The sequence below is a fragment of the Lygodium microphyllum genome, chromosome 18, assembly GCF_053477565.2.
Source record: "Lygodium microphyllum isolate KBCC chromosome 18, Lygodium_microphyllum_v1.1.10, whole genome shotgun sequence".
NCBI classification, from domain to species: Eukaryota; Viridiplantae; Streptophyta; class Polypodiopsida; order Schizaeales; family Lygodiaceae; genus Lygodium; species Lygodium microphyllum.
In genome coordinates, this window is record NC_141152.1 from 114,252,245 (window position 1) to 114,274,470 (window position 22,226).

At 41.0% G+C, this 22,226-nt stretch overlaps 1 protein-coding gene across 1 annotated transcript in view; it reads left to right on the forward strand.

Annotated features, from left to right (window-relative positions):
- Positions 1-21,926, forward strand: part of LOC148021272 (protein DGS1, mitochondrial-like) — a 105,510-nt gene extending 83,584 nt beyond the window's left edge. Inside the window, exons 10-14 of the mRNA XM_087699133.1 lie at positions 2,845-2,873; positions 20,375-20,498; positions 20,612-20,722; positions 20,839-20,942; positions 21,047-21,926. Of these exons, the coding sequence (XP_087555259.1) occupies positions 2,845-2,873; positions 20,375-20,498; positions 20,612-20,722; positions 20,839-20,942; positions 21,047-21,164 (486 nt within the window). The 3' untranslated portion in view covers positions 21,165-21,926. The remainder of the gene's footprint in view (positions 1-2,844; positions 2,874-20,374; positions 20,499-20,611; positions 20,723-20,838; positions 20,943-21,046) is intronic.
- The last annotated feature ends 300 nt before the right edge of the window (positions 21,927-22,226 follow it).

The following is a 22,226-nucleotide window of genomic DNA, read 5'->3' on the forward strand; positions in this document are numbered from 1 at the left end:
GTAAAGTAAAATACCTATTCAGACTTTTTCTTATTTTGAGAAGAAGAGAAATCCAAGCCAAGGTTCTTATCCTCTAGTATTAAGATAGAAATTAAGTCTGTAAAATCAAAGATATCATCCCTCGTATTCATAGATGACTTGAAGCTCTTGTATTAATCTCCAAGTCCATCTAAGCATATGTGTACAACATTACCATCATCAACTACCACATTGATAGATCCAAGAGTTTCCACAATACTCTTGATTTTCAAGGCATAATTATTAATGGACATGTCTGTTATTTCACTTGGTTCAGTTCTAACTTGAGTTGTAGCTTTTTGGCCTTTGTGTCTACTTCAAAGAGCCTTGCTAGATTCTTCCATGCAATAGCAAGGGTATCAGATTTCTGTAAATAGCCCATCATGCTATTTGTGACACTAACAGATAGACAATACATGACTCTACTCTATGTTTGCTCCTAGCCTTTACCTGCTCTGTAGTAGCATTTTGCACAGGAACTTCAGGTGCTGCTGCCATATCTCCTTCAATGTAATTCCAAACACTTTTGCTCCTCAAGAAATTGTTATCCTGAACTTCCATGCATGATAATTGTTCTTATTAAGCTTCTTGTTAACAATCTGGTTGAAGTTGTCAAACATTTTGATGAAACAGACAACCTTGTAAAAAATTGTAATTTGCAAGCTGATACTTGATACACCACAACTAAACACACAACCTTTTTCACAGATTGTACAACAAAAACGGCAATTCGCAATCTATATGTAGATGCCTTCTCTGTTTGCAATCCAAGAAACACATGAAACCTTGTAGATTTGAAATTTGTAACTTGTACATCTATAAATGGCCGACACAATCAAAATTGTAGTATACCTAAAAGTTGTTGTTGGGACCACTTGTAGGTCTAGAATAGAGGTTGAAATGACCTCAGATGCTAAAAATTATGGTGGATAAGCACAAAAGGGCTTAATTATAGTATATACATTGTTCTTCTTGCTCTCCAAGTCTCACTACAATTGGAGATTGTAGCCTTGCCAGCTTCAGGAGCCTCTTGTGGCTATAACCCAAGGTAAATCAAGTAAGGTGGAAGAGCTTCTTACCCATTGTTTGCTTGCTTTGGAATGGCTTTGATACTATGAAAATAAGCAAGAGAGGAGAGAGGTGAAGAACCCAGGAGCATACACACCAAGGCAATGGAGATTTGAGAACGCAAAGAGATAGGCTTGAAATCTTCTTCTTCTTCCTTTTTCTTCTTCCACACAAAAGAACTAAGTCTACAACATGATAAAAGACTAACATGAAAGTACCACAACGTATGCACATGTGATCACTAAGTGTAAACCCTCTAAGGAAAGAAGAGATGGCACAATAAATGTGCCATAACCAAGGGTGGACTACATGGGTGTAGTCCAGCTATAGAATCACTGGTGTATCCTTATGTCGGTCACCTAACATACCAGTGAGTAATATCCTACTACATCACCAAGGGGTGTACTAGATGCTAGCTCAAGTGGAGCTAGACATCTCAACAGGTGGTAGACTAATTCCTTAGCCTTGAATGGTGGAAGGTTGTGTTAGGCTGGAAAGTTGGAAGGTATGAAAAGTATGGAGTGTGATGAATGGATGATATTTTAGCACACACACTTAACTAGCTTGATATTCTGCCTTGAGTGCTGGTTTTGGACTTGGTTTGGTCAGCTAGGTATTCATGATTAAGCATTGGTGTGAACTACCATTGTTCATTAATTTAATCGACCTTTTATTTTGGCAGGTGGTAACTATGTTTTTTCACATTTTGTTTTATTGTTTGCAATTGGATGTGTAGAATATCGGCATTAAAGTTCCACAGACACAATTGGAGATATTCTGCTACCTGTCAATCATGCTCTAGTATTGGAAAAAAAACCCTTTCCAATTTGATATTCCCATAGACTTGTAAAATGATCAAATTTTCTAAAATCTTGGATCTGTATGCAAATATAGAAAGTGAAATGAATCTGGAGACCAGTGATTTTCCCATAGTTCAAGGCTTACAATTTGACCAGTTATTATGTGAAAAATATTAAATTATATGTGGGCTATTTAAATTTTAAGTTTCTTGGATTTAGAAAGTCCAAAATTACATGTGGGCTATTAAAATTTTAAGTTTCTTAGATTTAGAAAGTCCATAAAGAAGAATGAAACTGACAATTTGGAGACTCAGTTATAAATTGAAGGTTGTGCTTCATCAGTTCAGTCTGTTTAGCCTTTTGAAAGAACCAGTTGCATTCAGATCTGCTGAGTGACAGCCTGCCTAAGCAGGGCCTTTGCTTTTGGGGTCTTTCCAGCAGTATGGCCCCAGGAGCTGAATACATTTTATAGACCTCCAAGCAGCGGCAATTGCCTTAGCTGCAGGTGTTCTCCTCCAGCTTATCATGACACCCTTAAGAATGCCAAGATAGCTTCCCTTACAATATTAATTGTTTAGTAAATGGTTTTACTAAAAAGGGCTAATTTTCATCTATAATTTATAGAGGACAATGATGAAGATTCTATTACTGTAGCTCTCTATTTGAGTCTGTTTGGCAAGCACATTGCATCCAAAGGGATGATTGCTATCAGCCTCAGAATTGGGCTGGGTGTCTGTGAGCAAAAACATTTCACTTGAAGTAGATATGGACTAAGTTGGGATGTGTCTTAGAAACCTGTGCATTTCATTACGACATATACTTGTTCATGCTACCCATATGTATCTACAACATTGTTAGAAATTCATAACAAGAGGTTTTGCAACAGTAATGTCTCAAAAGAGCTTGAATTGTGGACACTTGAGTACGCATTGACTAGTTTGTGGTACTTTTGTTGTAGGTTCAGAAGTTGAAACTCGACATAGAAACGTAAGCTTTTGCTCCTATACTTGCTGTTTGGGTTTGGTTTTCAGATCCTTTCATGTGGAAGATTTCCTAGCTTGGAGCATGAAACTGTAGTAATATTTATCCAGCTTTATTGCAAACCATCAACTGTGTACATATCTGAAGCTGATTGGGATTGTTACTTTTATGATTGTTCTTCGTTTTTTTGGGGGAGTTGGGGATTTAGACAGAAAATTGTAAGTGTTTAGACAAAAAATTGTAAGTGGCTGGAAGTTATATAAGGATGACCTTTCCTCACTTCTTGCGATTGATTGACACCATAGCACCAGTTAAATGTGAGTGGCTGGAAGTTACGTAAAGATGATCCTTCCTCACATCTTGTGAGAAATTGACAGTAGAGTACTTGGTTATCATCCTCCACACTAGAGTGCATACTTAAATGATCCTTCCTCACATCTTGTGAGAAATTGACAGTAGAGTACTTGGTTATTGTCCTCCATACTAGAGTGCATACATAAAGTAACGACATTTCATTTTTCACGTTTAACTGGTCTTGTCTATTATTGACTACATATTCACCATAAACACAATGTGTGATAGCAGTTGCATACGTAAGGCATGTAAAAGTTGTTTCTATCTAGACAGTTTACATCTTTCTGGCAGATGATGCTGATAAGCTAGGCTCTCTCTCTTGTACTGGTGTGGCCAAAATTCCTTTGTTGAGAAAAGACTATGCAATCAGTTAACTTGAGTCGGTGGTGTAAGATAGCTGCATAGTGCTAGTGTGAAGAACAAAAAAGAAAATGCTATGGAGGCCTTGTAGCTAAATGAGCTCCACTGCATCCTTATAACAAGAGAAAGATGAATGACTAAAATTCCTTTTTGAAGTTCATATAGAAATAATGTTTAGAATCCAGATATTACTGACTCCCCAAAATATGGAGGACCAAACATTAAAAAAAGATCTACAGATAAATTGAAATCTTGGTTAGTGTTGGAGGTTACATCAAGAGAAAATTTCACATTTACATACTCAAATTAACCAAAAGGATTCAGAGCCAAACACAATCAAGTGTGGTTGTGAAAGTTGCCTTGTACTTGGATTCATAACTGGAGGAGGCCACAATGGGTTGCTTCTTGCTCTCGCGAAATGCATGAGTTGCCAAGCACGAAGCAAAAACCATTGTAGATGCATGAGTGTCATAATAATAAACCTAGTTGAATTGGAAAAAACATGTAAACTTGGTGGAAAGAAAGAGTGACACCCTCTTGGGATAAAATAGTTCAAGTTGCAGAGTACCACTCAAATAGCGAAAGATATGCTTCATTTCTGCCAATGCTTGGTGCCTAGGATATATAGCAACCCATTCATCCATGATGCTGCAAATTGAATGTCAAGTCTCACAATGATTACATAATTCAAGCATCTAACAACCTATTGATAGAGAAAGATACCAAAACAGTCTTTGGTATCATCAAGGCCCAAGGCTCAACTTGAAACCGATCAATAGGAGTAGCAATAGGCTTGCAATTCTCAAGACCAAATCTCTGCAACAATGTCTTAACATATTTTGTTTGGCACAAAACAATGGCTCTATCACATTGCTTAAATTGAATGTCCAATATCAAAAGCCAAATTCAAATCAGCTTGAAAACCGGCAATACGTGTCTCATTAGGACTAATGAGTAACATGTCATTGACATAAACCACAACAATTAGAGGTACATCACCCTCATGTGTGACATACAAGGTGATCTTAGTCGCACTATTTTGAAAACCACTTGCAGTTGAGTATGCTTACATTTTCTTATATCAAGCTGAAGGTGCTTGCTTTAGACCTGACAATACTTTCTTCAATCTGCACACTTAGCTTCTCTGCCCTTTTTGAGTAGAACCAGGAGGCTGAATACATATACTTCCTCGTGCAAATCACCATTCAAATGCAGTTTTAATGCCCAATTAATGTGCATTTCAACTATTATGAGTTGCTAATATAAAAATGCTATGAATTGTTGTCACATGGCAAGTGGGAGCAAAGGTCTCATCAAAGTCAATTCCTTTTTGCTTAGCATAACCCATTGCCATAAGTCTAGCCTTATGGTGGTCATCAACACTACTATTTGGCTTATGCTTCTACTTGTGGATCTACTTAGTATCAATGGGCTTTTTGCTAGGAGGCAAGTCACATATGAACGAAGTGCCATTCTCTACAATAGCATCATATTCAGATTGCATAACTGCCATTTAATTTTCTAAATTTTATATCTCTTTAAAAAGAACCAAGCACATTCTCATCACACATATTAGAAACAGGCAATGTATATAATTTTGATACATAAGACACACTACGAGAGCTAGAGTGAGTACGACTAGATGAAGCTGCATTCAATTTATATCCATGTAATGTTTGCACCAACTATTTTGGTATAGTCTTGGACTCTTCAATCTGTGCTCTCTCATCTATAAGTGCTTCATGCCCATTTGCATAGAAATAGGCTGATTTGTGGACTTATTAGAAACCCATATAACACACACTCTTATGCATAATAATGTGCCCGCACATAGGGGGGAGTAATAACTAGAATTTCAGCCTAGCATTAAATAAGGAGGATCAAACATTTAGGGCATATCTTAGCTTAATATTGAGGCCCTAAGCTTTGTACATTCATCTTAGATCAATCAATTGGTTATTTTTATGCATCACTAGGTTTGTGTCAACATACAAATGTTAGGTAGATGGCACAACAAGAGAAAAGCAAACTATATGCAGCCAAGGAGCAATCACATCGCTGAAACTATGGAAGAGATATGCCATAATAGTAATCCTCGAATACGTGCCGCATGACCATGGATACCCAATTTCGAATTAAAAAATGAAGGTAGTATGGGTGCAAGAATTGTGCTAGAGAGCCATCCATTTTAGAAAATGGAAGAGACAAGGATGATTTGACTGCAGAGTGGACAAAGAGGGCATCTTGCCATGACCCAAGAATGGACGCGTGTCTATTGCCAAGTCACCAAAGTTCTTACATGGGAAATAAAGCTCCAAATCTGTCTCACAACAAGGTAGGAGATGAAGGGACGAATCCAGGTCACATGGCTTGTAGTGCTAAAAATATAGTGAGCACAGGAGATTTTGTGAGCACATAGCATATCCCTATCCCAATTAGCAGCCTCCATATGAAAACTTTCTAGTGATAAGGAATCTTGAACTTCCATAGTTGTTGAAATTTGTACCACACACTTCCCTCTACTATCTTGAGCGTGCCAAACTTTATCAGCTTTCTCAGTGACCCATCTCTTATCCTCTACCATTCTATGATATATTTGATTAGTTGATTGTTTCTAGAAATCGTTTTGTTTCACAGACATCCAATCTTGCCGAGGAGAAGAAAGCTGAAGAGCAAGCAACGGAGTATACTGTTGAAGTTGCTCCTACAAGGTTGACCAAATTTGGCTATAGCCTCTAGGTGTGTGGAAGTATTAGTTAGTGTGATGGAAAGAATAAAGATGGGGCTGCCCAAGAATGACATTATCACATACTGTTTGCAACCCTAATCTAGCCATCTGATTAAATTTATTTGATTGAAGTCTTTGTTAGGCTAATCTAGCAGCTTGGAAGTGGCCAACACTTCTGCTTGTGACGAATTAGCCTCATTTTGAAGATCAAGAAGATGCCAAACTGTAAGGTGGAGAATCTCTTGCGAGGAGCGAATCAAATAGGTAAGAAGAAAGGATTGCAAAATTTTAATAGATCATATTTAACATGTGCCACCAAATAAACTTGGATAATTGTGCAACCATATGAGATACCAATCTCCTTAATAAAAAATTTAGCAATATCAAACGAAGGATGACTTTGCAAACATAGGGCTTGGAGAAGCACCATTCTCAAAGCTATCATATGGAGATTTACAACAAAGTAGCTCCTCCTAACCGTTTTGGAGTAGTGACATGCTACTAAGATATCTACACTTGATCCAAATGTTTTCCTTTCTTTTTCCACAATATAAAGCAGATGGGCTGTACCAATTCCAAGAGAGACTTCTTGGTATAGGGAAGCAACGGTAAAAAATATGAGACCATACTAATCATGAGGCTTGAGCCACTTTAGCTACACATGAAGAGACCAGCCCTAAGATTTCTAACATACAAATTTGTCATGAATTTGGGAGGATATTCAACCAAGCAAGGCCCAAGGAGCCACATCCACGCCAATAGGATATCCCAAGTGTTAGGTAATTTTGCCTTTAGAAACAACTCCTCGCTAACCCCAAACTTGTGAATCAGTCTCCATATAAGAATTTTGATCTCGGGTGGTAGGGCTATCAATGCTTCCAAAGGATTGGATCCTTGGACAACCCAAGTTCTTGGACCTTGTACAACCTGTTATGAGAATGCTCATTCACTTTTTCTGCTTCTAGGGTTGTTAGCATATATGGACTATGTGGAATGCATTCATTTTCGATTCTTCTTTAGGACAGCAGAGTACTTGGATCTTGTATAGCCCGAGAATGCTCTTTCACTTTTTTTGCTTTTGGGGTCGTTGCATATATGGATTATGCGGAATGCATTCATTTTCGATATTTCTTTAGGAGTGCAGAGGTATATATTCTGTGAGAGAGTATTTTTACATCGGCAGCTTAACATGATTGAGCTGACAAATATTCTCCCTTGACAGGAGTTGCTTTCAATCCTTTCTGCTGCAAAATCAGTTTTTGGAATGTATTCAGCAATTAATTGCTTCGTTTCGCTCCAAGGTCCTATCTAAAGGGATGAAAGCATGGTCTGTTTTTAGGGATAATCCGTGATTGTTATCCCGACAGTATGGTATTCAGCATACTTCCTCTTTACATGCTGAATTGCAGCATGCGCAATCTTTGTTGGCCCATTCGTTGTCTCTGTGAGTTGGAGGATACCACTGATGACTTGATTACATGCATTGAATGGTTGAAAGGTAGAATTCAATCTCTACAAGAAGAGGAATATGCTAAATACAAATTGTTGTCTAGAGTGGAAGCTTTATATGACAATAAGTGTCAATCTCATCAATTCTTTGCTCGATTACATTAGAAATATGCTCGGGGAAATATTGTGCGTTTGAAGAATGAGCAAGGTGTTATGGTGACAGATCCTGCATCCATCATTTAGATGTGTGTTGACTTTTATAAATCATTGTTGGGCCCCCAAGAGATTCTTTTTGATGCTGTTCACTCTGATCGTTGATACATTTGTGATTTGGTTACTAACGAGGTTCAACTAGAATGGGTTGATTTAATGAAGGTTGATATTTCGGAGGATGAAGTGGAAGAGGTGCTGTCCCATTTGCCTTGAAGGAAAAGCCTTGGCTGGGATGGGCTTCCTAATGAGTTGTTTTCAGCCCATGTTGAACAGCTTAAGGATCCGTTGACTCGCCTGTGTCAGCAAGTGTGGAATTCTGGTGTCATGCCTTCAGAATAGAAGATTGTAGTCATTTGGTTATTGCCTAAGGTTCCCTCTTCAACCTCTTTGAAACAATGGAGACCCATTTTTGTTATGGATTCTTTATACAAAATCTTCTCTAAAATCATTGCCAACAAATTGGAGAAAGTATTTTCGCATTTGGTTTATCCATGTTAATATGGTTTCATCAAGGGCCGGAATATAATGCACAACATTTTGAATGTTCAACTGGGAATTGACTATGCTAAAGCTTCAGGCTAGCATGTTGTTATGCTTTAGCTTGATATTGAAAAGGCATTTGATCATGTAAGCTGGTCTTTTTTGAGGCAGCTATGTCCACCATGGATTTTGGGCCACGCATGGTTTCTCTTGTGGATACTATTAGTCAGGGGGTAGTGGCCCGTATTGCACTTAATGGAGGGATCACTGATTAAATTGCCTTATCTCGGTCTCTTCAGAAAGGCTGCCCTCTTAGTCCTTTGTTGTTTGCTTTAGTCACTCACCTGATGCTCTCATTGTTGGATAAGTTGGTCGATCAAGGTGAGATTGTTGGTTTGTCTCTTCTCAAAGGGGTCCAACTTGTGGGTCAATCTTTGGCAGATGATTCCTTTATGTTTCTTAAGGCTGATCGCTCGAATGTTAATCGGACAATGGTTGCGTGGAATCTTTTTGCTATGGCATCGAGACTTCATATTAATGCTCAGAAATCTACACTAATCTCTTGTATGGAGAATGATTTGCAGGCTTTGGGTTGGCATGGAATTGTGATTCCTAAGGGAAATATAACCAGACACTTGGGTTATCCTATTGGTGTGGAGGTAGGTCCCTGTGATTGGATGCCATCCTGTATTCATGATCGGTTTATGTACTGGAAATCTCAAGGCTGGCCTCTCCATGTGAGACTTAAAGTTGCTCAATGCATTATGATTAGCATGATTTTGGATTTCATGCCATTGCTTCCTTGGACCAAGAAGTCTCTTTTGGAATTGGTTTAGCTTATCCGATTCATGTTATGGAAAAAGAAAGGGAATCACCTGGGCTAGGTGTGGATTTCGTGGCAGCATGTGACAACTCCTAAAAGGATGGGAAGAGCAACTCTATTGGATGTTAATTTTCATATGGCTACTTTGAGGTTAGCTCTTCTGTAGGCACAATGTGTAGAGAATCATCCTTGGACAGATATTGCAAAATTTTTTAATAGAAAGGACTAGCATTTCTCATGGTAGCACAATTATTCATGCTTTTTGGTGGCATGTGGTTAACTCCATGAGATCTATTAAGGTCTCTTAGTCTTTTCTCCTTTCTCACACGATCGCATCTTGGCATGCTATGTTACGTTTTGCAGTTTAGCACCCTCTTGATTTTCGTGAGGAGAATTCCCTATAAGGTGAAGTATTAGCTACCTCCAGGTTGTTGGATTGGCCTGATAAAGATCTGCAGAGAAACAAGTTCAATCGGATGGCTTGTTTGGGGTTGCAGACAGTCCTTGATGGTATTATTCCTGAGCAGGCACGTCTTTATTCTTTTCGACGTATTTTTCAACACTTTCAGGTGCCTAGAGGATATCACGATATTTGGTCATCCATACAGGAAAAACTTTTGAGGTTCTATCCTTTGCTTGCGTTACATTCATTGTCTCCCTGGCGTGATTGGATGTTTGTGATTCTTGATGGGTTCGAGAAAAGGTCAGCTAACCAGATATATCATCAAATGGTGGAGGCCAAGAGATAGGTCACGGATAAGGCTATTAAAGTATGGCATTTTCGGGATAGCAAAAAGAAGTGGTAGGATAGATTCATCCAGCTTTGGAAATCTAAGGTTTTGTATTAGGGCAAAGTGTTCATGTGGAGGCTGCTTATTGGGGGTCTTCCTACTGGGGATGTGCTACGTGCTCGCAAGATCTCTGCTGGTCGATGGGTATTCTGCACTACATGTGATGAGACAATGCTTCATCTCTTTGTCTCTTGCCCTATTGCGAGATAGATTTGGAGTTTTGTTTCCCGTGTGTGGTCCTCAGCGACTCAGCACTGGATATCAACTTGTTCATGGATTCTGGGAAGGATGACCTCTATGATCTCTTTGCATTTAGATTACCTGTGGCATATTTGGCATATTTAGAATGCCTTCATTTTTGATTCAGTATCGGGCATACATGGTCATGTGACCTGTGTTCATGGTTTAGCGTTGTGGCAGATCTCCTCTATGGTGTCTGCTGATCTGGTTCTTCCTGACATTGCTGCTCGTTGGTGTAAAGAACTATCCTAACACAGAAACACAAACAAAAACCGTACGACAAAGCACAGACTGATAAAAGAACACATTTAGGGTTAGGGGAACTTAGAGACATAGTTGCCAGGTATGAAATGTACGATATGGTACGGTACGATAAAATACGGTACTAAATGGTACGTTAAGATTTTATAAGGTACGGTACGATATTAGTACGAAAAAAAAACTTGATTATTTTGGACTAAAGATAATAGAATAGATATTTCAAGTCTAAATAGCAATGCTATTAGAGTATATAAGATGAGTACTTGAGGGTAACATGCCAAAACCTAATGCTTTATGGGCAACATGCGCTATTGCTACCTACAACTTATAACTACATAGATGGGAGTGGATACATCATGCATACATGATCATACAAATAAGAGAAGTGTGGGCTTGAGAGAGAGAAGGTTGAGAGAAATTGTTTGAATCTCAAATAACCTTCTCTCATGGGAGAATCATATTAATATAAGGAGCATTTAGCTAGTCCCAAAGTGCAGTTTGAATGGGAAAGATGCATCCATTAAGTTGGTACCTTATGGTACTAATATGTAAGGTACGGTACCTAAAGTATGGTATAGTATGAAACCTTCCGTACGTGGTACTAGTGCAACTATGCTCAGAGACAATGAACACAGAAAATAAATGAAGTGATATGAGTGCTGAATATACAATGCTCATGCAGCAAACACACTATGCAGTGAATGAATACTAAACCTCGAACTCCTATATCTCAAGGGTTAGGGCAGGGGTAATGAGCTGGAGAGTGTCGTACTCCGAATGGGTCCCGAATTGCAGCAAGGTAGTTTTTGGGCGTCGAATACCAACAACAAACGCAGCCAAGGTTGGATTTGATGGAGACGACAATGCAGTAGAGAGAAAGACTAAAAATGCAAGTGAGGAGAAAGACTAAAAACGCAGGCTGCAGGAGAGAGGAAACAGCAAACACAAGTAGTGGAGAGAGAAAAGCAGCTGAACGCAGGGAGAGGAGAGATAAAATCTGCTGCAACAGGCTGAGGAGAGAAAAACAGCAGCGACAGCAGGGAGGAGAGAGAAAACTGAGCAGGCGGCAGCTAGAGAGTGATTAACAACAGTCGCTTTGCTGTAAACAGCTGCAAACTGCGGGTGGAAGGCTGGAAATAGGCGCTAGACTGTAGATGACAGCAAGGGACAGCTGAGATTGCGATGTCCTTCGCGAAAGGGGTGTGGGCAGCAAGCTGGAAACACGTGAAACCTATAAAAACGAGATCTATCCCTGAATGGAGTGCAACATATTTATTTATAGAAAGTTTGGGCCCTCCCAAGTGGGTTTTTCCTTATGGGCCACAAACACTCTCTAAGGAACGCATTTCTTTTAAATAAACAAGGCTACTTCATTAATTAAGCACGTTTTGGGGTGGTTTAAGTGAAGCTAATGCATTTTTAGCTCAACACCCCCTCTTAGGTCCAACAACGGTGCCACAAGAATGAAAGGCCAGCCAAGCCCTTTTTCTTTTCTTTTACCCCAAGGCATCCCACCCCAAAGCAGCCAAAGCATCAGACAAAGGGTGTGTGTCGGCTGCCCAGTGGCCTACTAAGACTACAGAGGTGATGGTTATCTTACCAAGGGAGCCCAAGTAATCACCCCAAAGAGGACAGGGCATCAGACAAAGGATACACGTTGGTTGCCCAGTGGCCTACCAAGCCCCACAAAGGCGGATGGAATCAGGTATGGACTTTTTTTTTTGGGAGGGCTTTTTAGATTTGATAGATTTAGCATTAAATGAGGGTTGCAAATCAATGTTCGTCCTATTGAGTATCCGTGTCCCAATACGGGAGAGTGATAAGGGATGTTCAGATCCAAAACCTTCACAAAATAATCATACTATTCCTACCATTACTGGGTGTTGGTAAAGAAGGAAAATAACTCAGGTGTGGATATTGCAAATAAGTGAAGCAAGCAAGACAAGCAAAGCAAGCAAGCAAGCTAGGGAAAATTTGCCTTGGAGACTGCCATATGTAATGCCACGAATATAATGGATCCAAAGTCGACCACTCCAAAAGACCGAAAAGGGATAAATGTGCACAAATGCATGTTTACATGAACAAAATGCCAATGCAGGAGGTAATGGAAAGGGAGATGCAAGATGTCATGCTCATGCAAAATGCTATGCAATGGTGCCACTTGGACAGTACTCTCGCAGGGAAATTGTTTACTTGCCCAAGCACCCTTTTACAATCATATCATCTTGACAGTACAGATGATGTTACAAATATCCATAATACAATACAAAAGAATAAATGATGGTCTAAAAATTGTAAGCATCATCATTGTCACTATCAAAAGAAGAAGCCGCCCCCTCTGAAACTGGAAGGGAAAGCTAGAGGGAAGCATCCTCCCCCCGTCAATCTGAAGAAGTAGGGGAGGATGTACCCAAGCCGATCCTGGGTGGTAGGTACTGAAGAACCGGCCGGTTGATCACTTTTTGGTCAAGATGTCTGCAAAATTATTTGATGAAGACACAAACTCTAGGCGGATAGTGCCTAGCTCAACCTGCCTTCTAGAAAAGTGAAAGTGGATTTCCACATGTTGCATTCGTGGTGTGATGATCAAATTGCCAGCAAGGACAATGACACTTTGGTTGTCGTAGTAGACAACGGTGGGAGAGTCGCAAGGAAAACGAAGCACTGCCAGTAAACTCCTCAGGTAGATGGCCTCGATGGTGCCATAGAAGAGAGCCCTATACTCGGCCTCGGCCGTGGAAGCCGCCATCATCTCCTGTTTATGGCTAGACTAGAAAATGGAAGTTGTGCCCAAGGTAAAGAAGTAGATGCCATGGGAACATCGGGTGTCAGGATCTTTTGCCCAATGAGAATTAGTATACTCTTGCAAACATAAACGAGAATCATATGTCAGGCCATAAGAATAAGTACACCGTAAATAATGCAATACACGAAGACATGCAATAGAATATGACATTCTAGGTGCTGTGAAATATTGACTGAGTAAGCTGAATCTAGCCTAGTATGAATCAACCAAAGAAGTTTCCCTACAACAGACTGATTGGTGTGTGCATTGAAGGGCTGACCTAGGGTATCCTTTGACAAGTGGACAGTAGGATCAAGAGGCGTGGCCACTGGCCGTGTTTGATCCGTAGTGTACTGTTCCACAAGCTGAAGTGCATACTTCTGCTGTGACACAGAAACACAGCCCCTAGATCGAATCACATCCCCAAGAAATAAGTCAACAAACCAAGGTTTGTCATCTCAAAGGTAGCACTAAGCTTTGCCTTAATTTCTGCGATGGCAGCAAAATTTGAGCCTGTGATGAGTAAATCATCAACGTACAACAGGATATAGCTGACCCTCTTTGTAGTAGATCGAACATATAAGTTCCGGTCATAAGGGGTAGAATGGTATCCATGAGTTTGTAAGAACTCATCCATCCTATGGAACCAAGAGTGCAACACTTGCTTCAGCTTATAAAGAGCTTTCTGCAAGCGGAATACCTTATCCCACGGGTTCCCAAAAGGAAAGCCAAGTGGTTGCTCCACATAGACTTCCTCCTCGAGATAACCCTTCAGGTAGGCACTCATGACATCCATCTGATGTATTGGCCAACCGTGGTGAGCGGCTTACGTGAGATGCAACCGGAATGATGTCAACCAGGCAGTAGGGGCAAAGGTCTCTTCATAGTCAATGCCATGCTTTTGTTGAAACCCTTGCACTAGAAGGCGAGCCTTGTACTTGTCTAAAGTCCCATTAGCTTTTAGGTTGTTCCTAAAAATCCACTGTCCTGATGACTTTCTTGTGGCTCGGACGATTCACCAATGTCCAAGTCTCATTTTGGTCAATATTCTCTAGCTCCTTCATGGCATCTTGCCATTGAGGGTGCTGAAGAGCCTCTTGCCATGTATCAGGCTCAAAATGCGCTATGTAATCAGCTATAAACAACGACATAAATGATGCCTGAGGAGCAAGCCGAGCAGATCTTCTAGGTCTCTTCGGAGTGAAATCCGGTGGCAAGATCCCCGAATCCCACATGGTCTGCTGGTACCAGCGAGGTAATGGCTCTCGCAGAGGGGGCCTAGGAGCTGAAGAATCTCCAACAATGCTAGGAGGGAGAAGTAGACTAGGCTCAGTAGGCACGATCTCCGATGATGTGGAAGGAGGAATCGGATCGGTTTCCAGTATAGAGGATTGCAGGATATCCCTCGTAAAAAAGGACGTCCCTCCGAATGATCACCTTATTTGTCCGAGGATCGAACAAACAATAGAGGCTTTTGCTTCAGAGGAATATTCTACAAAAATAAGAAGATCAGCTTGGGGAGTGAGCTTTCCTAGGTGTGTGTGTATAGGCACAACACCTGAAGATTCTGAAGTAGGAAATAACAGGTCAAGAGCCAAAGAATGCCTCATACGAGGTTCTGAGGAAGAGTTGCAGTTGGTGGATACCGGTTATGGATATACACTGTAGTATTGACAACCTCGACCCAGAGGTGCTCAGGGACCTCTATTGCGAACAACATAGAGCGTGCCATTTCCATGACTGTTCGGTTCCTACGCTCTACGACCTCATTTTGAGAGGGGGAGTTGGTAGAGTTGAGTTGGTGTGAGATACCATGCTGCTATAGAAACTTGGAAAACTTATCGGAGATAAACTCACCACCACTATCACTCCTCATGGAACCAACTGGACGTCCAGTTTGGTTATGAACCAGTGGTACCCAAGCAGAAAAATATGTGAAAGCATCTGACTTATGCTTGAGGAAGTACACCCACATGTATCTAGAATGATCATCTACTATAAAAAAGAAGTACAACGCGCCGTTCAAGGCGGCAGTGGATGTCGGTCCTCAAAGATCAACATGAATCAATTTAAGAGGCGCCTTAGCACAATGTGTGGATTGCTAAGGGAAAGGGATACGGTGCTACTTTCCAAGCTGACAGGCTTTACAGATATGGCAAGCTAGCTTTAGGCGGGGAAGGCCCTTAATCAGCTCACGGTATGAGAACTCATAAAGAGAGTCATAACCAAGATGCTCTAAGCAAAAAATGCCATAGACACTCATTATTCGTAGGCTCCAGATATGTGGCAAATGCTTGGAAGCTATGGAATAGAGAGCCCTCGGCTGTTGGATCGATTAGAAAGTGTCATGTGGTATAGGCCATTAGGCTGTGTCTCACTGCGAGCAATCACTAAACCAGTCAGAGAGTCAAAGACCTCGACTGTGGTTGCTGTAAAGTAAATTGCTCGCCCCAACCGACAAAGCTGTTGAACAGATAACAAGTTCACCCCAAGTTGAGGAACAAGATATACATTGTCCAGCGTAGCCAGATCTGGACCCTTTGCAGTGGCAAAACTGATGCAACCTAAGCTTGAATTTTGACCGAGGAGTTGTTTTCTACGTGGACCCGCCCGGCTGCAGGGGCTCGGGAATGGAATATGTCCTCTATAGGAGTCATGTGATGTGTAGCTCCATTGTCCACAATCCAAATAGGAGCTGAAGTGCTCGACTGTGATGAGTGGGTCTCTGCGGAAACCTCGTTAGGAGGCAACTCATAGATATGGATGAGACTCGCATCTGATGTCTCTATGGAGACAATGTGGGCCGTTGCAGATCAGTCAAACAAGCTCTCTGGAGTTGAGAATGTTGTTGACTGAGATGGTTGACCAGTGGCAGTGTGAGTCTGAGCTTTAAAGTGTCCCTTGTCATCACCATGTCTCGCGTGCTGGGTTTGCCCAATTGAGGGGCTGGGGTCTGAGACTTAGGTTTTGGTGTTGTGCCTCTTGCCTTTGATCGACACTCATCGTCAAAATGGCCAATCTTTTGACAATGTTGACAATACCTATTCTTTTCAGGTACATTTTGCCACCCTAGTTTGTGTTATGATTGGGAGTTTTCTTGTGATTCCTCGAATTGATTTTGTTTTTTATTTTGATTGGAAGTTTTGATTTTTTTTGCCCTTCCCTTGTAGCCCCTTTTGAGGAATGAGCAACGAGAGCCCCCTTTGAGGGATTATTCATATGAAATTGATGGAACAACCATGCATAACCAACAATTGACACTCTAATTCATAGAAAGTAGGCATGGTAGGCTTTGAAACTATACCTTTCACAAAATTGAAGTATTTCTTGGGGAGTTTGTTTAGATCGTTAGAGGACTTCAGAGTCCCCGTAGTGGAGAATTCAGCAAGAAGATGCCGATAATCAACCAACTTGACTTTTAAGTCATCTTAGTGAGTTTTTGAAATTTTGAAGCTCATGATCAAGATTGATATGATGGGTCATTTCCCAAGCCGCATAGCGGTCAATCAATTGTGCTCATTGCTTTGACGCTAAGTTAAAATATTGAAGTTGAGAATGAACCTCACGCAATAAGCCCTGGAACAACTCGACAATAGCAGAGGCATTCCTAGCCTTCCATGAGCGGACGAGTATGTATGTAACAAGTGTAGGATTGGGTTGGTTTCCAACCCCTGCACAAGATCCCATAGGTTTTGTGAGTCAAGGACATGTCTCATCAAATTCAACGAAGTGATTAAGTTTGACTCGTTGAAACAAGTCTTGTCATTGAATGCATGCTTGGTTGAAGATGAGGTAGAACCATGAGGTGTCGGGAAAGTGGGGTAAGATGGATGGGTGGAATAAGATGGTGGTGGTGGTGGAGGGGTTTGATAGGAAAAAGGAGGGGGAAAAAGTGGGTAGACAGAAATGGGTTGTGAATGTCCAATGAGTGTCGATTGAGGCTGAGGCATTGGAATATGAATATCTTCATAAGGTGCTAGTGTAGGTGAAGGCACTGGGACACGGAAGCCCTGTCCAAAGTTCGGTTGGGGCACAATAGGATGACCAAAAGGTCCACTAGGTAAGGCCATGGAGACAAACTGTGGTACCAACTGATCCACACTTGGGAAAGACTGGGAGGGATGAGGTTCTAAAAGAAGGTGGAACACCACCCGACTGAGGCAAGGATGAGGTTCTAAAAGAATGTGTGCCTTTGTTTCCATAACCCCCCAGTGTGATATGTGGTGTAACATGAGGTGTTTGAAATGGAAATGTGAATGGTGTGAATGGAAGTGGAGAAGCAACAGAAGAAGATGGTGGGATAGGTGGGTTTTGAATTTGTGTAGTGAAAGGTCAAGATGCATTTTGTTCATTTTTTTCATTTAATGATTGAAAATGAAAAGATGATGATGAAGATGCACCATGTAATGAAGGAATAGGAACACCAAATTCATTCAGATTGTGTGATATGCGGTGCAACATGAGGTGTCTGAAATGGGAATGTGAATGGTGTGAATGGAAGTGGAGAAGCAACTGAAGAAGATGGTGAGATGGGTGGGTTTTGAATTTGTGGAGTGAAAGGTGAAGATGCATTTTGTTCATTTTTCCCATTCAATGATTGAAAATGAAAAGGTGACGGTGAAGATGCACCATGTAATGAAGGAATAAGAACTCCAAATTCATTCTGATTTTGAGAAGTAAACTGAAAAGAAGAAAGGGTAGAAGAAGTATTTGGTTTTTTCTTATAATCCCTACGACGTGTGTTAATATACAATAATTGGTCCTCAAGAGGATCTTTTTCGTAGTCAACAGACTGTACTCTTTTTTTCTTATGATTTCTACCAATATATTGCAAAATAGAAGAGGCAAAAGACGAATGAACAAAAGACGAATCTAAAGTACCTTGCACTAGAGTAGACGAAAGAGGATAAAAGAATGGAATATACTTCGGATCTTTTTCTCCAACAGGGGGCCCCATCTTTGATGGAGGTCTCGACGGCCCTGCAACATCATCACACTTATGTGCAAAATCTGAAGAGAAAAAATCATGTATTCCTTCATTGAGTAGCTTTTCTTGAAGAGAAATCCTTCGATCAAGCTCCTCAATCTTCTTTTGTTCTTTAAGCCATGATCATGTGATATTCTTCATCAGATAACTTACATAACTTTGTTTCTTCCTTGTGGTCAGAAGTGTTTTTCACCATGTCGGAACTTTGTGGAGCAAGCTGATCTATCCACTCTCGCTCGGTTCTCGACATAGATGTTTCTGGAGATTGAACTGGTGTTGTTGTATTCGAAGTCATTTGAACCTACTGTTCTTACTTCTGCGGAGAGCTTTCAGATCAAGGCCTAGGTTTCTCTCAGAGAACCTTGCTTTGATACCATGTAAAGAAACACCTAATATAGAAACACAAACAGAAACCGTAGGACAAAGCACAGACTGATAAAAGAACACAGTTAGGGTTAGGATAACTCAGAGACAATGAACACACAAAATAAATGAAGTGATATGAGTGTGAATAGACAATGCTCATGCAGTAAACACACTATGCAGTGAATAAATACTGAACCTCGACCTCATGTATCTCAAGGATCAGGGCAGGGATAATGAGTTGGAGAGTGTGGTACTTTGAACGGATCCCGAATCGCAGCAAGGCAGTCTCCGGATGTTGAACAACAGTAAACATAGCCTATGTATGGCTGGACTTGAAGTAGACGGTAGTCTAGAGAGAGAGAGTGCAATAAACACAGGCTGCAGAGAGAAAAACAACAAACGCAGGCTGTGGAGAGAGAAAAAGCAGCTGAACGCAGGCAGGAGAGAGAAAATCTGCAAATGCATGCAGTGGAGAGAGAATTTGCTGCGACAGACTTTGAAGAGAGAAAATCCGCTGGGACAGGCTGAGGAGAGAGAAAACTAAGCAGGCGGTAGCTTGAGAGTGATTAGCAATAGTCGCTCTGCTATGAACAATTGCAAACTGCGGGTGGAAGGCTAGAAATAGGTGCCAGACTCTGTGGATGACAGCAAGGGACAGCTGAGACTGCGATGTCCTCTGCGAAAGGGGTGTGGGCAGCAAGCTGAAAAGACCCGAAACCTGCAAAAACAAGATTATAACTGAATGGAGGGCAGCATACCTATTTATAGAAAGTTTAGGCCCTCCCAAGTGGGTTTGTGCTTATGGGACATAGACACTCTCTAGGAACGCATTTCTTTTAAATAAACAAGGTTACTTCATTAATTAAGCATGTTTTGGGGCTGTTTAAGTAAAGCTAATGCATGTTTAGCTCAACACCTAGCTGGATATTGTTCGCTCCACACCAGCTGTTCTTTCTGTGTGACATCTCTGTGTTAGAGTCTTGGTATGCTGACCTGATGGTCTGATGTAAATATTTACTACTTAATTCAATTATCTTCATGAATAAGAAAGTGACGAGGAGGGCAGGTGAGATTGAGGAAGCTGGTGATGGAGGCTGAAGGCAAAGTGGAGGGTAAAGGTGGTGGCCATTAAGAATGCTGTTGGCTGCAGTGCAAGCAGGGTAGAAGAGCAAGAGTATTGGGTAAGCTTTCTGGGATAATACCAAGAGCAGAGGAAGGCTAGGGTGCTCGGTTTGATTTTGAAGATTAATGATGGCTTCCCACAATAGTCAGTATTTGGTTGCCCTGCTAGTTTTTGAGTCCAATTGTTGTTTTAGATTTAGATGGGAGTTCATGGGCTATTCATTGGGGTTCGTTACCCTCAATAACCCGTTTCTGCTTGCCTTAATGTGTTTCTCCATTCAATTGTTTGTTGCAGCTTGAACTCTCTGTTGCAGGTGTGTCTAACTGCTCTCTCGCACCCCCTTGTGTAACATCTTAAGCATTAAAGCACTTCACCAATGCTGCAAGCTGTCTGTTGTCCTATGCAGCAAGTGATACTATAGTGAATGTGGACTGTTCAAGATGCATGTTCCAGTTGATTTTTGAGTGTCCCGAATGAACGCTGTTTGAACCCGAAAGCTTTTAAGGATATCGCTTTAAGAAACCTCAATCAAATTGCAACTTCACAGGGCTATGCTGGAGCTGAATCAAATTCTTCGAGCAAATGAGATCAATTTTGCAGTTTTAGCAGCATTGCCAGCACTACTCTTTGCCATCCTTCTTGGTTGGCTTCTTAAAGTTTCCTTGTTACGGGTGAGAGAGCCTTCAAAAAATTTCACGTGCTGCCAGACCTTTTATTCCCATAGTGAAGTTTGTAAAGTCTTCCATGTTTTTGGAAAAGGGTTAGACATGCTTTTTGTGAACAGAGTAAAGGTGCTGAAGGCAGGGGCAGAGCTGCTCGCTTGCATAGGCGGATGCTCTTAGCAGAGGTTGAAAGGACTGTGATAGCGTGTCAAATAATATCTGACCAGGGACAGGTAAGACTCGAGAGGCCTATTTTGTGCAAGGATGCTTCTGTGTTTGAAAGGGATAATTTCAGGATCGCCACCACTGACGGACTTTCTTGCCGTATGTGCTGCCGTGTCAATAAAAGAATGGAGATGAGAGCTTGCAGCACTATGGCATGACAGTATACTATCTGGATCGGTTCTACAGGGCAGTGGAAAGGCATGCGATGAGGTCTGGCGAATGGCCAAGGTTAGGCTCTTATTCCATAATGATTGTGGTACAGTTCCAAGTATGTCTCAAAATCTGAGAAACCCATTTGCTATCTATCTCACAGAGAGCTTTGACTGTGACAGCTTGCGTGGGGACATCCTTATTCTGTCAAAACCGTCGGTCGGCCTGCCCCACAAACAGGCCATCACTGCTCGTATGGAAAGAATATACGAATGCATCCTTCCGTTAAGATCTGAGTAGCAGGCGCCCAGCAGGAGAAGAACAGCCAGAAAGCTAAGACTCTTGAGGTTAGAGGAGATTTTGGGACATCCTTACACTGCCTCGGAGCTGAAGCCTTCCTGTCAGAGAAACACAGAAGCTCCTCCTTTTCTGCTCTCTTACTGATTGGCAGGCACTCACGAACCGGGTCAGGTATATACACCCCCGTGTGAGCCTGTCCGTAGTTTTGTAGAATTCTAGTGTCCGGATGTGGCTGTGGTTGGATGGCAGGGTTGAGAGGATTGATCATCACTGTACACGTATGAATACCGGTTCAGAGGAGAGGACATCAGGTATTGCTCTACTGCCACATACCGAGGTTTCATGGGCACCTTACGACCGGTTTACATCTTACATCTAATCTAAATCTCAATGCCGGTGCATTCCGTGTTGGTTTTTTTCTCATGTATAGCTACTAGCTAGTGTGGTTGAGGATGAGAATATAACTCTGTCAAACAAAGTCGCAAGGAGTTCATTCGCTACATCCTGAATGCGTGCGTGCCTAAACTCTGTAGCTATGTTCTAGAGCAAAGATTAGCAATAACTTTCATTCTATGCTTGAAGGGTGAATCACCAGCTTTATTTTTTAAATCAACTATCCACACCAGGAAAATCACTTACAACCTTCTATATGTGTGTCAAATCATGATATATGTTAAATTGGAAACTCATGTTTTAAAAACTATATGTTTTCTTCATGATTTGTTTGCAAATTGCGATGTGCATTTTGAAACTTGTATTGTGTATTTATTCAAAACCACATGGATCCAAAATGAGATTCCAATGATATGAAAAAAATCAATACAAAAGTGAATTGTATTTTACTTTTCAATTTGTGATTTTTGGAAAATACTTAGCTTTTGTGTGTGTGTGTATCTCTCTCTTTCTCTCTCTCTCTCTCTCTCTCTCTCTCTCTCTCTCTCAACAATATAATTGGATGTCTTAAATTTTCACAAACATGTGTTCAATTTTTCAAAATATTATTAGTATGACTTTTAATTTGTAGTAATCCATATCCAATGTGCTTATGTATTGTATGATTTG